The sequence below is a fragment of the Primulina huaijiensis genome, chromosome 4 (assembly GCF_012295235.1).
Source record: "Primulina huaijiensis isolate GDHJ02 chromosome 4, ASM1229523v2, whole genome shotgun sequence".
Taxonomy (NCBI): domain Eukaryota; kingdom Viridiplantae; phylum Streptophyta; class Magnoliopsida; order Lamiales; family Gesneriaceae; genus Primulina; species Primulina huaijiensis.
Genome location: NC_133309.1, coordinates 22,338,674 through 22,358,402, shown reverse-complemented (window position 1 = coordinate 22,358,402; position 19,729 = coordinate 22,338,674). Strand labels below are relative to the sequence as shown.

Genomic DNA, 19,729 nt, shown 5'->3' with positions numbered 1-19,729 from the left:
AAATTTGTGTGAGACGGTCTCACTGGTAGTATTTTGTGAGACAGATCTCTTATTTGCGTTATCAATAAAAAAAATATTACTTTTTATGCTAAGAATATTACTTTTTATTGTGAATATCGGTAGGGTTGACTCATCTCACAAATAAAGATTCGTGAGACTGTCTCACAAGAGATTTACTCTAATTACTAATATATTTCCTAAAGTAAGGAAAAATTATATTTTTGATCTTATATATTTGTATATTTGCGATTATGTTTATCCATATTGTCAAATATCAGTCTTAATTCACTATTTTTATTATTATTTTCAATCTTAGTAATTTGTTGAGAAGGGAGTATTTCTAAAAGAGTAAGTATCATGTGCAACTTTCTCATATATTTATATCATTGAGACGGATCGATCGATCCGTCAAATCAATATCTATTATATAAAAAAATAAAAAATAATATTTTTCATTAACATGATTTACTTTTCCAAAAAGGTTTTCAAGTACATTTTGAAAAAAATTTCTCAATCGAGACATCGCATTCCCGGTTTTTTTAAAATTCTTTAAACAAAGAACATTTTTTGCTTGAAATATCCGCTCGTAACAATGTGTTCATTGTGCATACGATCTTTCTAAATCTGTTATATCAATTAATTAGGGCGAAGAAATTTCATGGAAAAAACAGAGTGCGCAGTTCCGGAAGTGATGTTGAATTCCGGCCACAAGATGCCAGGCCTGGGCTTTGGAACGGCGGCGCATCCGATGCCGCCGGTTCATCAGCTGACAACCGTCCTCGTGGAAGCAATCGCTGCCGGGTACCGCCACTTTGACACGGCCGCCATGTACGGGTCAGAGGAAGCCGTCGGCACAGCGGTGGCCGCGGCGGTCGAATGCGGCCTAGTTAAGGATCGGAAGGAGATTTTCATCACCTCGAAGCTGTTCATAACTGATACTCACCGTGATCTTGTGGTGCCGGCCCTCGAGAAAACACTCCGGTACTTGTTTCCTTTATTGCATGCTCTTTCATGGCGGCGGAGAAATTATAGGTCGCGGCTCATTTATTTTTTTATTTTTAGTATATTTTTATGGATCCTATTATGGGGAAAAAAAACAATTTTAGTCTTTTATAATTGATTTTATTTCTTTTGGACAAAAACTTTGTGAGACGTTCTTACGGGTCGTATTTTGTGAGACGGATCTCTTATTTAGGTCATCTATGAAAAGTATTACTTTTTATATTAAGAGTATTACTTTTTATTGTGAATATCGGTAGGGTTGACCTGTCTCACAGATAAATATTCGTGAGACCGTCTCACAGATAAATATTCGTGAGACCGTCAAGAAACTTATTCAAACTTTCGATACATCAAATTTTACTTTTAATCTTTTTTTATTTAAAATTTTGTATTTTCTTATATCGCAACATCACACGTACATGTTCAATATCATTTCATCATATTCAATTAAAAGAACTACTAAAATTTCAAAAATATTATAAAAAATACTTTTTTATTATTTTTTGAAATTCAAATTTTGTAACTTATTAATTTTCAATTAAGGAATTACAATCATCCTTAATGACCGCGCTAATAGAATTAAGAGTTACATAAGAAATATCAAAACAAGCTTGTTGAAGAGCCGATTTAACCCATATATGAGTAGCTCTAATTGCTTGTCTCATATCATGTTCAATTTTGAGCTAACTCTAGTTCTTAGAGTCCACGACATGCTATGATAGTGAGAACAAATTCGATGAGATTTGGTGAATCGGAGGAGATCGAATCGGATCGAATGATAATTTTGAGTCCGTCTCCACAATTATTTTGTTGTAACCCAAGTCTTTAATCCAACTTAGAGCTTCGTAGATTGCAAGTTTTTCTCTTCTTCCTTTACAAGAACTGCTCCATGGTGAAAATTAGTTCAGCAAATTAAAACTCAATTTCGACACTTTTAGCTCACCAAATGAAATTTTTTTTTCCTTGAACTCTGTTTCTCACTTAAGCATAAACATTAATTCATTGAGCAATTATTGCATCTATTTATGATATATATACATTCTAAACCATCCTAAATTTCAATTTCATATGTTAATCTGTCACGAATTAAAATATTCTTACAAGAAATATATTTATGTAGTAAGCTGGGGCAAGATTATGTGGACCTGTATCTGATACACTGGCCAGTAAGGATAAAGCAAACTGCTGATGATTATAAACTGAGTGAAGAAGACATGCTTTTCTTCGATATGAAGGAGGTTTGGGAGGCCATGGAGGAATGCTCTAAATTGGGTTTAGCCAAATCCATCGGCGTTAGCAATTTCAGCTGCGAAAAGCTCTCGAAACTGCTGCAAAATGCAACCATCCCACCTGCAGTTAACCAGGTAATTGAATATGAGATTTCGGAGAACTTGGTGAAATTCATAATTTATGTCTATCTTTTTATTCGAAACTCGAAGATTTATTGAATCTTCACTTGACTGAGATTCAGGTTGAGATGAATGTAGCATGGCAGCAACGCAGAATGTTGGAGGTTTGCGAGGAGAAGAGGATTCATGTGTGTGCATGGTCTCCTCTTGGGGCAAACGGAGCTTTGTGGGGATCACAAGCAGTGATGCAGAGTCCAATTCTTAAAGAAATTGCAGCTGCTAGGAACAAGACCAAAACACAGGTGATACTCAAAAAAAGTTTATATTTTGTATGTTCAGTGTTATTTTTAATTGAAATACATGACGGTGTTGTCTGAATTATCAGACTACTCGAGCTCGAATCGAATAGTTCTTTTCAAGCTTTTACTCAACTCGAATAATTCTCACTTATCTGAGCTCGAGTATTAAATATTTTCTTACGAAAATCCCTCCAAGTTTTTTGAAAAAATGAATATCAAAGTATGTCAATATCACTTTCACAACATCAAACTGAGACATCAAAACTTGAGTCGAGTTTTGATAAAGTTTCTCACGAGTATTTCGATTCGGTTACAGCTCTTGTCAATGAGATTCTTCGAATTAAACTTTTATTAATAGGTATGTATAAATGAAAAATCAGGTGGCATTGAGATGGGTATACGAACAGGGAGCAGTCCCTCTAGTGAAGAGCTTCAACAGCGAGCGAATGAGACAGAATCTTCAAATTTTCAACTGGGAATTAACAGAAGAAGAAGCATGTAAGATTGGAAAGATACCACAGGTAAGAGGATTCACGGGACAAAGATTTATATTCCCAAAAGGCCAATACAAATCAGTGGAAGCATTATGGGATGGAGAAGTGTGAACAAATTGAATGCACAGATATTCACATGAAACATATTTCCTAACATACATAAATTGAAAGGTAGACGAGATACAGTCGCGGATCATAAAGTTTTGTGCCATTTCCATGATTCATTCATTTTGAAATTAGAAAAACAAAGTAAAACTGCGTTTTCGTTATACCAGATCTTATATTACTTTGTGGTATGTGCCAAGCACAGGTTATTCATGAGTTGTCTCGTGTTTCTTTGTTTGGTTACCCAAAATCTTCATCCAGTTATTGTAAAAAGGTCGCATGTGTTTTTTTCATATTGTTTAATGCATTGAATCGCATGAAAAAATTATGCCGTCCCCCTTGTAGCCACTGGATCAATACCAAGGGAGGGTCGAACTAACCATATATTTGGCACTTTGGTTTAGATTACTATGTCTTTGAATTTCTGAGTTAGCTTAACTCTCTTGGTTGAGATTGAGGTTTATGCGATCGGATAAATATGAAATCTCGTGTTCATGCATGAAGCAGAAACATATATACTTCGAAATTTTTATTGTGGATGAACGATCGATGATATGTTTAATACACCAACGGCAGGTATGAAAAAGTATATAAAAATATCAAATTTAGATATTTGTACCCTGTCGGATACGTCGTAAATCTATCTCAAATAGATGGTAGTAGATGATTAGTATTTGATTTCAACGGAGAGCGATCAAAAAAATATATAGCAAGTACGTACTGCTGCAACAAGGCATGAAGATTGATCACCAGAAAAAAAATCATTGGAATTTCTCATGAATAACAAGGCAGAATCATTAGTGCTGCTTTTAATTTGCTGGAAAAAATTGATATGCAAATCTTTATAATCAATTTTTTTTATACAGACGGATAGTGTACACAAGAACTGTTAGAGTAGATGTTCGGCAAGTTAACTTATGGCTTGAACTTTATTGACTCTTATGTAAAATAATCTTTATTTTAATTTTACATATTTTATCTAATTATGTCATTTATTTTATCTGTATATTATTGTAAGCTGCATAGATAAAATATTTGAAATGTACTATAGCATCATGAAGTTCGCGAATCCAGTGGATTATGAAATTCATTAGACGCGTATTGTATATTCTAAATTCGTTCATAGTAGATTCATGCAATACGATATTTTCATCACATATGTCCCGATTGAAATTTGAACAATTGATAGACTTGTCAATACCCCGATAAAATCCAATAACTATCCGAACATTTCCAAAGTAATCTATCTCATTTATACTTAACTAGAAAAACTCTTTTATCTATTAAATATATTCTTCATCTATTTACTTGACAGAACACATGACATTGTCACATATACGAGTGACAAATTTCCAACTACAATATATAAACTATTATCTGATCACTTGCAACTACACTGAACTTACAAGCTTTTGGCTATGTTAGAGTTGTAAAACAAGATATATTATTAATATGCCAATCGAATAGAGATACATTGGTTTATTTGGGTGTTACTTATGGTACTCGATTTATATGAATGTAACGAGAACTGTTAATGTCATGAGTTTGAACTAACTCTACCTCAAAAGCTAATTCAAGAGAAAAAATTATGCAAGTCCATATATACAATTATCAATAACTTAATACAAGATGTGAGACATCTAATACACCTCATCACGTCAAGAATGAATAATTGAAATATGTAGTTTACAAGACATTAGTGGGTGATCCATAAGACTAGTCAAACATATAACGGTGATCTGAATTCTGATATCATGTGAAGATCATAAGCTTGAACCTAACTTCATCTCAAAAGTTAGAGCGTGAAGTTTACAATACATTTAACGGGTGATCCATAAGAACAGTCCGACACACAACAATGAGTCTGAGCTTTGATTTCAATGTTAAGATCACGAACTTGAACATAACATTATAAACACACCTATTCATGTATCGAGATGTCCCTATCAATTTCTTGCTAATTAATTATACACAATATAGAGCTACACAAGTACAAATCTTTATCGAGCAAGTCAATATCCCCAAAGCTCATTTGATAGATCACATGGAAGTAATACACACATTTTTCTGATTTAAAACGAAAAATAAATATATATTTTTAATAATCTTTTAAACTATTACTCTCTATAACTCATGGCCACATGTTTAAGTAGGTTTGTTCTAATTTTTTAGTAACGCACTCCAGACCTTATTTTTCCCACTTGATCAGGACATTGTTTCAAAACTTTATGTTCAAATGTATAAATCCTCCGATTCAACAGTTACCAACAACAATACTCTAACAAATAGCTTGATAAAGACAACTTCAATGTTTGAGTAGCACTGAAATATCCTAGAAGATCTGATTGAACTTTCATCGAGTGCTGAGTAATTTGAAGATTGACAGATGAGTGTGCTCGAGTTCTTGATAGTAGAGAATGCTTAACAGCTTGTTTGTGACTTGTTTGATGAAAGAAGAATGACTAGCTCTCAAAGGAATGTGAGCATTGTCTCTTTGTAGTTGTACTGCTTCCAACATTCAAATTTCTGCAATGTTCAACTTTTTGCTTTTTTTGACGTGTCTCATGTCTTCTTTCTCTTTCTAGTATGTGCTAAGTAATCAAGCCACCTAATTTGAATTCAAAGCCACCCAAATTTGAATTCAAAGAACATCATTTTTGAATTATAAACACATGTCTTGATTAGTCAAAAAATGTTAGGTTTTATTTTTTGTTTTTTCCCTAAATTTCACATATAAATACCCATTCGTTCTTCATTTCAAAATCACACCAAAACACAAAATCTTCTCATCTACAATCATAAGTGTAGAAGTGAGATAAAGGATTTAGTGTGATATTTCTTAAGGAGTGTTTATCTTTGGAAGGAATAGGATTAGTGGAGAGAAAGTGAGTGTTAAAATCAGAGTGTTCTGAGTGAAATACTTTGTATTCTCAATTCTCTTGTCTTCTTTATTATTAATAAAGAAGTGATCTCCTTGAGAGGTTTAAAGTGGACGTAGCCCAATCTTGGGGTGAACCACTATAAATATTGGTTTTCATCTTATTCATTGTTGATATTCCGCTGTGATGTTACCTCGTTTATTTCCCTGATATCCCAACAACTTGTATCAGAGCGAGGTTCTCAAATACTATATGAAGTCCTCGTATGCTCTGTGGTTGCAGCTTAGTCTGAACTTCCACATCAGAAAAGGCTTTCTAGACAGTATTAGGGAAGTGGTTCTTTTGTGTTCAGGATTTGACGATTAATTCGTTGGTAGCAGTAACAAAAGATGGAGGTACGCACAAGCAAGATGATTAGTCTTAATGGCGCTAATTATCAACTTTGGAAAAGTAAGATGAAAGATCTTCTATTCGTCACCAAGATGCACTTACTGGTGTTCAGAGTCTAAACCAGATGATAAATCGGATGCCGAATGGAACTTCGAGCACGAGCAAGTCTACGGGTACATCCGACAATTTGTCGATGACAACGTGTATAATCACATATTTAACGAGACACATGCTCGTACGCTCTGGACGAAGTTGGAGACACTATATGCCTCTAAAAGTGGCAACAACAAATAGTTCTATTTGAGAAAACTTGTTCACGTTCGATACAAAGAAGGAACTCTGATCGCAGATCATTTAAATGAGATTCAAGGATTCGTGGAGCAGTTATCAAGTATGAGCATAAAACTTGATGACGAGGTGATAGCTCTGATTGTGCTAGCTTCATTGCCAGAGTCTTGGGAGACTCTGAAGGTATCACTCACGAACACAGCACCAGGAGGAGCCGTGAGTATGGACTTCATCAAGAGTGGCATCTTAAATGAAGAGATGAGGCGAAGATCTCAAGGATCCTCTACCTCATAGTCAGATGTTTTGGTTGCTGAGTCAAGGGGGAGAAGCAAGATCAAGAAAAACACAAATCAAAAGCCAAGAAGAAGCAAGTCTTCAGGGAGATATACCAACGTAAAGTGTTATCGCTGTGGAGAAAACGGACATATTAAAAAATACTGCCGAAAACCGAAAGACAAACATGAAACCGATGATGAGCAAACAAACGCCATTGATGAATTCAATGTTGTTCACGAGCTAGAGCAGGAGTCCGTAAATTTGGCAACTCAAGTAACTAGTTGGGTGATCGATAGTGGAGCAACAGTCCATGTCACATCTCGAAGACAATGTTTTACATCCTACACACAAGGGGACTTTGGTGTGGTGAGGATGATGAATAACGACTTATCCAGAGTCGTGGGAAAGGGAGATGTGAGCTTGACTACCGTGGATGGCTCTACACTGATCCTGAAAGACGTCAGGCATGGTGCCAGATATGCGCCTGAGTCTGATATCAGTCGAAAGACTCGATGAAGAAGGTTTCTTCACAACATTCCGAAATGGGATATGTAAGATTTCAAAAGGCTCACTTGTGGTGGCAAAAGGATTAAAGATGTCAAAGCTGTATGTAGTTCAGGAAAATAATTATGAAGGTGTGAACTACGCAGAAGAAGAAAACTCAACAGAGTTGTGGCAACGACGTCTTGGTCACATTAGTGAAAAGAATCTTACACGCCTTGTGAGCAAGCAAGTTCTGCCCTGTATAAAGCAGGTTCATATGAAACAATGCACAAACTGCTAAGCCGGAAAACAAAACAGGATATCATTCAAAAGTTCACCTCCTAGCAGAGCCGATAAAATACTAGATCTGGTGCACTCAGATCTATGTGGTCCGATGCCATTGTCGCTCGGAGGAGCGAGGTACTGGGTAACTTTTATCGATGATCATTCTTGGAAAATTTGGGTGTGGACACTCAAAACCAAGGACCAAGTTGCGGAAACATTCAACAATTTTCTAAACTTGGTTGAACGACAAACATCCATTAAACTCAAATGTATTCGAACGGATAATGGAGGAGAATACATTAGATTCTTTGATGAGATATGCAAAAGGAACGGAATCAGACATCAAACTACACCACCAAAGACACCACAACTCAACGGATTAGCTGAGAGGATGAATAGAACTTTGGCAGCAAGAGTCAGAAGCATGTTTTCACATGCTAAGCTGACTAAGGAATTTTGGGGTGAGGCTGTGGTTGCTGCTGCATATATATTGCATCGCTCACCTTGTGTTCCTCTCAATCATGATGTCCCGGAGCAGGTGTGGCAAGGCAAAGAAGTTTCCTATAATCATTTGCGGGTATTTGGCTGTGTTGCTTATGTTCATATACCAAAGAATGAAAGAATGAAGTTGGATGTCAAAACAAGAAAGTGCATATTTATAGGCTATGGTGAGGATCGACTTGGTTACAAGTCTACAATACAGATCTCAAAAAGCCTATAAGAAGTCGTGATGTCGTATTTCAGGAGAATGAATTCTTGGAGACTGCGAAAAAGGAGAATTCTGGATCTGAACAAGATCTGGAATGGTGGCCTTTAACGGTAAATCCACAACCGGTTGAAGATGAAGAATTACAGAATGATCATGAGGATGATGATGAGATCCGTGTTCACAGTGAACCACCAGCAGAAAGTTCTCGTAGTACAATGACCACACGTTCTGGAAGAGAAGTGCGACCCTCAACCAGATATTCCTCAAATGAATATATAATGCTAACTGACGGGGGAGAACCAAAGAGCTTCGAGGAAGCTATTACCAGTGGACACAAAGATAAGTGGATGGAGGCTATGCAAGAAGAAATGCAATCATTGCATGAGAATGAGACATTTGAGATGGTGAAGTTGCCGAAAGGCAAGAAAGCTTTGAAGAATAAATGGGTGTTCAGATTGAAGCACGAAGAACACAGTAGTCAACAAAGATTCAAAGCTAGGATTGTCGTCAAAGGTTTCGGACAGAAACATGGGGTCGACTTTGACGAAATATTTTCACCTGTGGTGAAGATGACATCCATCCGGATTGTGCTAGGGTTAGCAGCTGAGCTTGATCTGGAGGTGGAACAAATGGATGTCAAGACCGCATTCTTTCATGGGGATTTGGAGGAAGAAATCTATATTGAGCAACCAGAGGGGTTTGTAGAGAAAGGGAAAGAGGACCTCATGTGCAAATTAAAGAAGAGTTTGTACGGTCTCAAGCAAGCACCAAGACAATGGTACAAGAAGTTTGAATCGGTGATAACTCAACAGGGATTCAAGAAGACCACTGCAGACCATTGTGTGTTTGTCAAAAATACCTCTGATGATGATTTGATGGTGCGTCTGCTCTATGTAGATGACATGTTGATTGTTGGCAAAGATGCTTCTGAAATCAAAGGCCTAAAGAAGCAACTAAGCAAGACTTTTTCTATGAAAGACTTGGGGCCAGCAAAAAGAATTATTGGCATGAACATCCATCGAGACAGGTATGCCAAGAAGACCTGGTTGTCGCAAGAGAAGTATATTGAGAAGGTACTTCAAAGGTTCAACATGGACCAGGCCAAATCAGTTGGATGTCCTCTTGCCAACCACTTCAAGTTGAACTCAAAGCAGAGTCCTATTATAGATGATGAGGAAGAAGAAATGAAAAGTGTTCCATATGCTTCAGCTGTTGGAAGTCTGATGTATGCCATGGTATGTACTCGGCCGGATTTAGCTCATTCAGTAGGTGTAGTGAGTAGATTTCTTTCAAAACCAGGAAAGGAACATTGGGCTGTAGTAAAATGGATATTCAGATATCTACGGGGAACCTCTAAACATAGATTTAGTTTTGGAGGATCCAGACTTGAGCTTGTAGGCTACACATATGCAGATATGGCAGGAGATGTTGACTCTCGAAAATCCACATCATGTTACCTGATTACATTTGCAGGGAGAGCTGTGTCATGGCAGTCAAAGTTGCAAAAATGCGTAGCATTGTCAACCACTGAAGCGGAGTTCATTACAGCAACTAAGGCGTGCAAGGAGCTGTTATGGATGAAAGGGTTTTTGGAGGAATTAAGTTTTGTGCAAGATCAATACAACTTGTTCTGTGACAGTCAGAGTGCAATTCATCTTGGAAAGAATCCTTCAATGCATTCAAGATCAAAGCATATTGATGTTCGCTATCATTGGATACGAGATGTATTGGAGAAGAAGTTGTTGAAACTTGAGAAGATTCACACGGATAAAAATGGATATGATATGATGACCAAGACATTGCCGAAATGGAAGTTGGAATATTGTAGAACTGTTGCAGGTTTGATCGACTCCACAAAATGGGCTTGAGGGGGAGAATTGCTAAGTAATCAAGCCACCTAATTTGAATTCAAAGCCACCCAAATTTGAATTCAAAGAACATCATTTTTGAATTATAAACACATGGCTTGATTAGTCAAAAAATGTTAGGTTTTATTTTTTGTTTTTTTCCCTAAACTTCACCTATAAATACTCATTCATTCTTCATTCCAAAATCACACCAAAACACAAAATCCTCCCATCTACAATCATAAGTCTAGAAGTGAGATAAAGGATTTAGTGTGATATTTCTTAAGGAGTGTTTATCCTTGGAAAGAATAGGATTAGTGGAGAGAAAGTGAGTGTTAAAATCAAAGTATTCTGAGTGAAATACTTTGTATTCTCAATTCTCTTGTCTTCTTTGTTATTAATAAAGAAGTGATCTCCTTGAGAGATTTAGAGCGGACGTAGCCCAATCTTGGGGTGAACCACTATAAGTATTGTTGTTCATCTTATTCATTGTTGATATTCCGCTGCGATGTTACCTCGTTTATTTCTCTGATATCCCAACAGTATGGCGCAATCAATGCATATTGACATTATTCCAAGTATGACAAGTAGCGGTTCTGTAAAAGTTGTTCCTAGGCGAAAGAAAGATTGTAATGAATCTCTGTCTTGTTAGGAAACATTCTCGATCTTCTTATGTCCTTGTACATTGTGCATGATTAGTTAATAACTCTCTGAAATATCTTGTTGGTAGGTATGATATGTCTTGGGATACGAGAACCACGAGTAGAGACTGATATGCAGCTCGAACTACATAACAATTGTCATATTTGACCTTAGAGTTTTTAACTGTTTGGACACGTAGTCCATTCAGAGTCTAGAGAAAGAAGCGATTCAGCTTGAGTTCAAGGCATTCAACTCAAGACCTGTAAATACAACAAAATAGTAGTTGGACTTTGAAACAAATCGATGATGTTTGTTATCACCAAAAATTAAGGATTACACATTTATCTAACAAATTTCTTATGTGACTCCAGAAATATTATAAATTTCAGGTGCCACACCAGCAATTTTCGATATCACACCAGTATTTTTCGACGATGAATTAGTTTTTTTTAGTTCCAGTACTTTAGTGTTCCACCAAAAAGAACTAAAAGCAAAAAAAAAAATCAAAATTATTTCATCAAATCAAAAGGAACTTTGAATACTTACCGAAACCTAAAATGAAACAATTTGTAGAAGACTAAAAAAATTATTGTCCCTATAATATATAAGCAGGATGACCATATATATTTATGATATTTCAATTATTTTTTTGTTATAAAATAGATTTTATAATAATAATATTATATAAATTATATCCAATATAGTAGAAGCTTTAAAATGTAATATGCAACATACACATACTAATTTAAAAAATGACAAATTTATAATTTTTTTGGCGATGCATATATAGCTAATTTAACTTGTTACCTTTTTTATGACATTGAAACTCATGGTTGTCATCTTTCGATGCACACTAGGTAAACTTTTGAACTAACTTAATAGCCTGAAAACCACGCTAGTCAAGTAAACCGCATTGAACAATTGTCTTTTGCGACGGGCTCACCTGATAAAAATTTGGTATGGAAAATCGAACTTATGACTATTTGTTAATCTTTCACTTACTCCATCAACTCGAATACCAATAAGAGATTAATTTCACTCGTTACTTGTTAGATTCACTCTTTCTTTACTTGTAATTCCTAACTTACATCTCTAAGTTATTCATTTATCATCAAATTACACATAGAATTGAATCCGATAACAGCAATATATTATACATTGATATTTATTATTTCTTTTGTCTTTTTTGAAATCTTTATATACACTATTATATATAATACATAATGATTTCATTAATCGAACTTATTTTCTAAGTTACTAGTTTCCTCATATTTAATTAAGTTTGACAATATGTCAGGGATCATATGCGATTAGCCTATTGAAAATACCAATAAACATATTTAAATTAAACGAAAATGATTTGTTTGGTCTATCAAGCTTTCAAAGTTTGGTTTAGTATAATTTTTATGGCTTTCAGCCATAATTCTTTGAAGTTTTAATGTGCCAACGGAAAATACAGATGTGACGTCGAAAAATACTGACATGACACCTAAAATTGAAAACATCAACTTGTCAGCAAGTCAACTAAATAGTTAAAAATTAAAAGTCATTGTACTAAAATTAACTAAATTAAATTTGACAAATAAATAAACTAAAATCGAAAATGATACAAGTAAATTAGTTGACAGAAAAGGTTATTTTCCCATAAATTATTGAACGTGATATATATACATATATATATATATACACATATATATATATAATTATATATAAGAGAATATTTATAATTTGCATGGGCCATGCACAAGCTGAATAACAAATACAGGTCGTTGATTGTGGAGAATCTACTCTAACGTCACGGCCAATTGGCCAAACAAATTTGAAATGATTCCCAAATCGCCAACCATCTTCCACCACAGAAAGTTGCTGCGAGCAATGGGACAAAAATTATGGTTTTGCTTTATGGATAAAATGGCGTGTCTCTCTGGATCTGCATTATTGTGTAAGACAGACATTAATGGCGCGATGAATTCATTCAGAGCTATATATATGTGTGTGTGGGGTGTGAATGTTTTGGCCATCAAGAATCGGGGGAATGACTTGTCCGGGGCATGGATAAGGAGTTAAACTTCTGTTTCTTTCAATTTTTAGGAAGAAAAGGAGGAGGGTTTTACTCCATATCCAGTCCTGGCTGAGTTTCGTTCCGCCGCTGCTCTATTTTTGCTCGAGGATCGAACCCACATGCTAATGTATTGTAGTTTATTTACTTCGTTTTTGTTAAAAAAATTATATATATATGCATTTTACTTGATGGCTTTCTTTGTGTTCTTTGAAGGAAATTTTTGGATTACTCAATCGGTACTCCGTACTTGGTTGTTTCTTTTCTCTCTTTTGGTTGGATCCCGATCATTTCAACTGCTGAATTTCAGCTAAGATTATATTTTCAGACATGTGTTTGTGATGGGATAATTGCATACATCAAATCAAATGGAGATTGCTGAAAACCTCCGTTGAAAATTTTTAAACTATCATTAATGATCGATGTACAATTGTACCTGTAAGATTTCTAGTTGATTACTGAGAAATCTATAAATTCGAGTTGATGAAATGTAGTAAAGTCACAACACAAGTACTGATATCTATTGAGCAAGGCAATAACATTCTTATTATTGAATGACTAATCAACTCGGAACAAAAATTTAGAATCTGCATTTACCAGGGGTGTAGTCAGGAAATTTTTTCATCCTGGGCTCTGATTCAACGGAATGAAGCTTGAAGGAACAATAAATATTTGGCTTACAAATTAGTTTTACAAAAATTCAACCTAGTACATAATTAAAATATATAATAAATTTTTTTTTTTACCCTGTGCAGGAGCCTACCCAGCCTTTGGGTGGGTGGCCGCATAAGTGCAACTCTCAAAGTTTTTAGGCATTATTAGTTAGCTGCTGCTTCTTCCTCTTCTCCACGCAGCTTTCTCCGCCCCATATAGTAGGGGAGATTTGTATTTGTCTCGTGGATCCAAAGTAAGATTTACAAGATTTATCAAATAGAGGAGTTCAAAATTAACTTTTTCCTTATTAATCTATCTTTATACATAAGAAAATTTAACCATCCAACTAGCCATCCATGTTCGCCACAGCCGAGAACATGTTCACCAAAGCTCATCTGCTGAATTACATGGAACTTACAGACAGTTTTTCTGATTTAAAATGAAAAAGTAAATAATTATTTTTTCAATACATGTTTAAACTATATAATATTAAACTCTGTAAAAACCATATCTATAATGCACTTTTCTGGCAGTTTGTTTTAGTTTCGATTAATGGACTTTCTCTTGAACCTCCATTTGTCCCCTGGATCAGTCCATTATTTCACCAACGTTATGTTAAAGTACAAAGTAAAATGCTACCTTGTTTAATTAAGCATGTGAAAACAAAATAATTAGTTGGCATATTTTGTTTACTATGCATTAAATGGCATCACAGATAAGTGTCTTATTGAATCTCACACCCATGTGCATGTATTAATTGGATGGTTTCTTTAATCTTTAGTATATGCATATTTACAAAAAGAGAAAGAGTTTAACTTTTAATCAGATCGATAAATTTTATGTTATGAAAAGGAGAAGCCAACTGGCTCGAGGCATCTTGAACTTGTTCCTTCTGGTAGATGGATGCTCCAAAAATTATTTAATATATATATATATAGTTTAATTGGTTAACATCGCCTCGAATTTGGATCTTCGGCTATGTATTTTGTCTCGAACATTTTATATTAATGGACGGATTCTGTCGAAAGAGACCCTTACATTTATGGGAAGCTTCTTCGATTGCTGATTGAAAATGTGCTTAGTTTTCTCCGTCTTGTCCTATCTTCATCTGCTTGTCTCCATCATGTTTTTCTTCCTTAGATGGCTGGCAATTCTATGCATATATAAATTCTGTGTGCTATCTCTAAAGGACTCCTAAACATGGTGAGGACTAGTCAAGGTGTACGTGCCATGGCTATACGATTCAAGAAACTTCAACTCCATGCACTAAATGCAGCGTTTGAAGAATCCGAACACTTGAGTAAACAGAAGAAGACTGAGCTTGTGAGAATTACAGGACTGGATGTGGAGCAAGTTACGAGCTGGTTCAACCGGGAGCGGGCCAAAAGGCGAGCCAGGGAGTCGAGGGAGGACTTGAAACGAAAGAATGAACAGCTCCAAGAATCCCTGTGCGAGGGCAAAGAAAGGGAAGCTGAGCTCGAAAAGCAGCTGCTAGAAACCAAGAAGAGACAGGCTGAGCTAGAGGCTGAGAATCGGAACTTGAAACAACAGCTTGGAATGGATGGATGCTACTCGCACTGTGATCCCTTTCTCATGTTTGTGAAAGGGCTTGACTTGCATAGCATTAGGTAACATTGTATTTGCTATAAAAAAAAGATTGGATAATCAAATAAAATAAAAAACTTCTAAAGTTCTATAAATATTTTTTCCCCAAAAAACTCATATTTAATCTCCTTAAATAAATTACAGTTGATCCTTCTCTTGATAGATCTTGTTTGGGAGTATTGATTGCTTCTATTAGGAAATCGATTAACATATGATGATTGAACTACTATATTGCTTTAAATATTTCAATAATATTGTTATCACAAAATGTAATTTTTTTATAAAATGGCAAATGTTTAATACTTCGATTAATATTGAAGACGACGTTCCAAACAAGGTGTGAAAATTATAAACGACTGTTTTTGCTTGTAGATCGATCGAAACGTGATGTCTAGATTGTTACAAGGTTTTAAAGAAATAAATGTCCCTATTCTCATATTCTACAATCTCATGTTGCATCAATTTTATTTGTATGAGTTTATATGTGATTAATTATGTGTTATCGATTATCTATTAAATTAAGTCTAAAATTAAAGTGATCGGTTACAGTTTTGGGTATTGGACTTAAATGTATCTAACATGTTGTGGGACTTTAATGCGTAGAAATATAAGTATCATTTCTGTTTTTATGATGAGCTAAAACAGAAATATCAGAAGATAATGATAGACATTTATACATGAGTTATAGTCTCCATATCATGCATGACCATGTTCTCTATTTTGTACTCCCATTATAGAAAATAATGCTGAAGAGAAAATAAAAAGGATTCTCTCAATCAAAAGAGCGTGCAGATGATACTGTTTCACTTGTGTGAATAATTATACGTTGCGGGTTGTATCTATTTTTTTGATTGGCTCATTGATGCGATAATGTCTCAATAATAATCAAATCTTCGTATCTATCCCCATTGGTGGTGAGGACCGTCTCAGCTATGGCGGTACTATTCATGAAATTACATAAAAGGCATGCAAAGATAGGTTTAATTTTTTTTTATTTATTTATGTTTGAACGAAATTGGTGATTTTTTCATGGCATTTCTATTCATGAAGTTGCATAAAAGGCATGCAAAGATAGATTTTTTTATTTATTTATGTTAGAACAAAATTGGAGATTTTTCGCTTAAACGTATATCGAATCCATGTCCCTCCTCTCAGGGAAAAAAGGTTTATGTCGATACATCACTAGAGCGATAGCACAAAGATAGAAAATTTGATCCAGACCCATGATCGCTCCTCGGTCGAAACGACCGATTCGATCCGATCCGATCTGTTTTTAAAAACAATGTTATGTCCAATGCCACGTAACACTACAATTAAGAAAGACTAAAATTGAAAGGAAACAAAAGCAGCAGTTAGTGACCTAAAATTGTGAATTCACTTATAGAAAGACCAAAAATTTAAAAAAAAAGTGCAACTTGGTCAAAAATATAATTTTCCTAAAAAAAGGTAATCTACATCTTTAAATTAATAAATCTCATGCATATTTTATACAAAATTTAGATGAAAAAAAGCGCAAGATGTTGATTTGAAGAGAATATTTTTAGCTTGCATGGGCCATATATGCATAAGCAGAACAACAAATATAAGCCGTTGATAATGGAGAATCTATATCTGCTAACGTCACCGCCACACAAATTTGAAATGATTCCCGAACAGCCAACCATCTTCCATCACAGAAAATTGCTGGGAGCCAATGGGACAAAAAACTCAGGCATTAATTTATGGAGAAAGATGCCATTCTTCTCTGTATCTGTACTATTGTGGAAGATCAACGGCGTAATCATGAATTCATGATTTACATGCATCTATATATACGTGTGTGTGGGTGTTAATGTTTTGACCATCAAGAGTTGGCCTGCCTGAATTGGCGGAAGGACTCGTCCGGGGCTTAGATATGGAGTTAAACCTCTATTTCTTTCAAGTTTTAGGAAGAAAACGAGAGGGTTTTACTCCATATCCAGTCCTGGTTGAGTTCCGTTCCGCCGCACTGCTCTATTTTTGTTCACAATCCACAACTATGGAGTTAATGTATTGAAGTTTACTTCGTTTTTGGTAAAATTACATTTGTTTAATGCTATTTCATGGCTTTCGTTTTGGCCTTTGAAGGAACTTTTGGCTCGCTCGATCGGTACTTGGCTGCTAATTTTCCTATGTTTTGGTTGGATCGACTGCTGAGTTTTAGCTAAGATTGTGTTTTCTGCGGATTTATAGACATATTTTTTGTGATGAGAATAACACAATTTTTTTTAAAATTTGCCGATATTGTACTGAAATTTCGGTATACGGAAGTTTTTTGGTAAGAACGGTATGGAATTTATGTCATACCGAAATTTCGGTATACCGACATGATGGTGTATCGAAATTTCGGTACGGTATCGGTATTCATTTTTCGGTACCGAAATTTTTCAGAACGGTATACGGTATTATTTGGAAAAATCGGTATACCGTACCGAACCAAGCCTAGTCAATACAAATAAGTGGAAGAATTATGGGATGAAAGAAGTATGAACAATTAAAGAATATAGTTGGTCACATGGAACATAAATTTTGTGAGGTTTCCATTACTAATTCCTTCAATAAGAAATAAAAATCAACATTTTCTTTTGTCAATGAACTGATAATAATTTGTGGGTGGTATGGTATAGATTAAGCATAGCTTAACTCAGATATATCTTGTGCTCATGGACATGAGAATTAATGATACACAAGTGTAACTATAAAACTTTTTTGGTTGATTACTGACAACCAATGTGATAATCTGATATGTATGTGTTGAACCTATATATTTATACCATTGCGATTTTGGTTTTTTAAGTTGTCAAATTCAATTTTAGTCCACTATTTTTTTAGCAATTTTAATCATTTTACGACGTGGCGTTGGTGTGCATGGCTCCGAAAAAGTGCTGACTTGTACAATGTCACGTTAGCGCTCTCGATGGAAAATATTAAAATTGTCAAAAATTGAAAGATATAGAGCTACGATTGAAATTTGATAACATAAATAACCAACGTCAAATAGATAAACATATAGACAAAAATATATATGCAATTTTCACTTTAATTTATTTACTATTGCTTAAATAACTTAAACAAATTAAATAAGTGTCCTTTGAGTCTCACACTCATACGTATTGGATGGTTTCTTTAATACATGTATATTTATTTATCTATTATTATTATTATTATTATTATTATAAAAATATGAGTTTCACCATTTGTTTATTAAATTGCTCTCATGCTTTATGTTTGTTTTTTGGTATGCCTTATGTTAGTTTTTTGGTATCACTATAGTATTTTGTCACTTGTCTATTTAACTTTGAGTTTTCTTCTCTTTTTTTTTGGTTGGATTGTCTAATTATAGAGTTACATATCGAGGTCCAATCTTAACATCGTCACTCCCTTTGAAAGCATCCACTAATTCGAAATTTCATTTGAAAGTCATATTTTGACCTAAGTTTTTTTACTGATATATCGTAGTTTTGTAATTTTGTCATTTGTCAGATATTTAACTTTGTATTTTCTCCTTTCTTTGTTTTTGGTTGGACGATTTAATTCCATAATTTGTCAAAGTTTAATTCACATTGATCGATTTATTACAAAACAAAAAAAAAATGACAAAATTCAAATTTGAAGGCCCAAATTCAGGAATTTGCCCAAAAAACTTTTGGGCTCATAACGATGAGTTTTGTTCATCGAGCTCTTTGCTATAAAAATATCTCTTTTTGTTCAATTTAAATATCGACCAAAATCCGTTAATTTATAAATAATCTAAAATTTTTGTTATTTTATTTTATTAAAAATAGTATTTATATATGTGTGTGTATACACTTTTGTCATGTTATCCACCAACCATGTCAACTTATGTGCCCACCAATGAGATGACACTCACTTATTGGATATACAATTTTGATATATTTTATCACACCCAATAGATGAGTGTCATCTCATTGATGAACATAGAAGTTGACACGGTTGGTAGACAGCATAACAAAACTATATATATATTGACACATTGCACACTACAAGAAATTTTACATTTCGCGACGTTGACAAACGTAGCAAAATGTAAGTGAAATACGTCGCCGATTTTTTTGCGACGCCAAAACGCGTCGCCGAGTTGCGTTGCAAATTGTTTGTAGGTAAATGTCAATCGGCCCTTTGGCGACGCGGAAAGTAAAACGCCACTAACGTTGTACGCCTTTCGCACATCGCCAAAAAGTATTATCATGTGGCGACGCCTTCCTTGCGTCGCGAAATGTATTTTTTGATTCGATTTTCCTATATTGTGGTAATTATTTGGCGACGCAAAAACCGCATCACCAAAGATATTAAAAATTTGGCGACGCCCTTAGCGTTACCGATT

The 19,729-nt window shown here is 34.8% G+C and overlaps 1 protein-coding gene across 1 annotated transcript; it reads left to right on the top strand.

Moving 5' to 3' along the window:
• Positions 1–578: 578 nt before the first annotated feature.
• Positions 579–3,430, top strand: LOC140974760 (protein REDOX 2-like). Its single transcript, XM_073438241.1, has 4 exons — positions 579–981; positions 2,123–2,366; positions 2,474–2,653; positions 3,031–3,430. The coding sequence occupies exons 1-4, from the start codon at positions 659–661 to the stop codon at positions 3,253–3,255; spliced, it is 972 nt and encodes a 323-aa protein (XP_073294342.1). The 5' UTR covers positions 579–658; the 3' UTR covers positions 3,256–3,430.
• Positions 3,431–19,729: the final 16,299 nt, after the last annotated feature.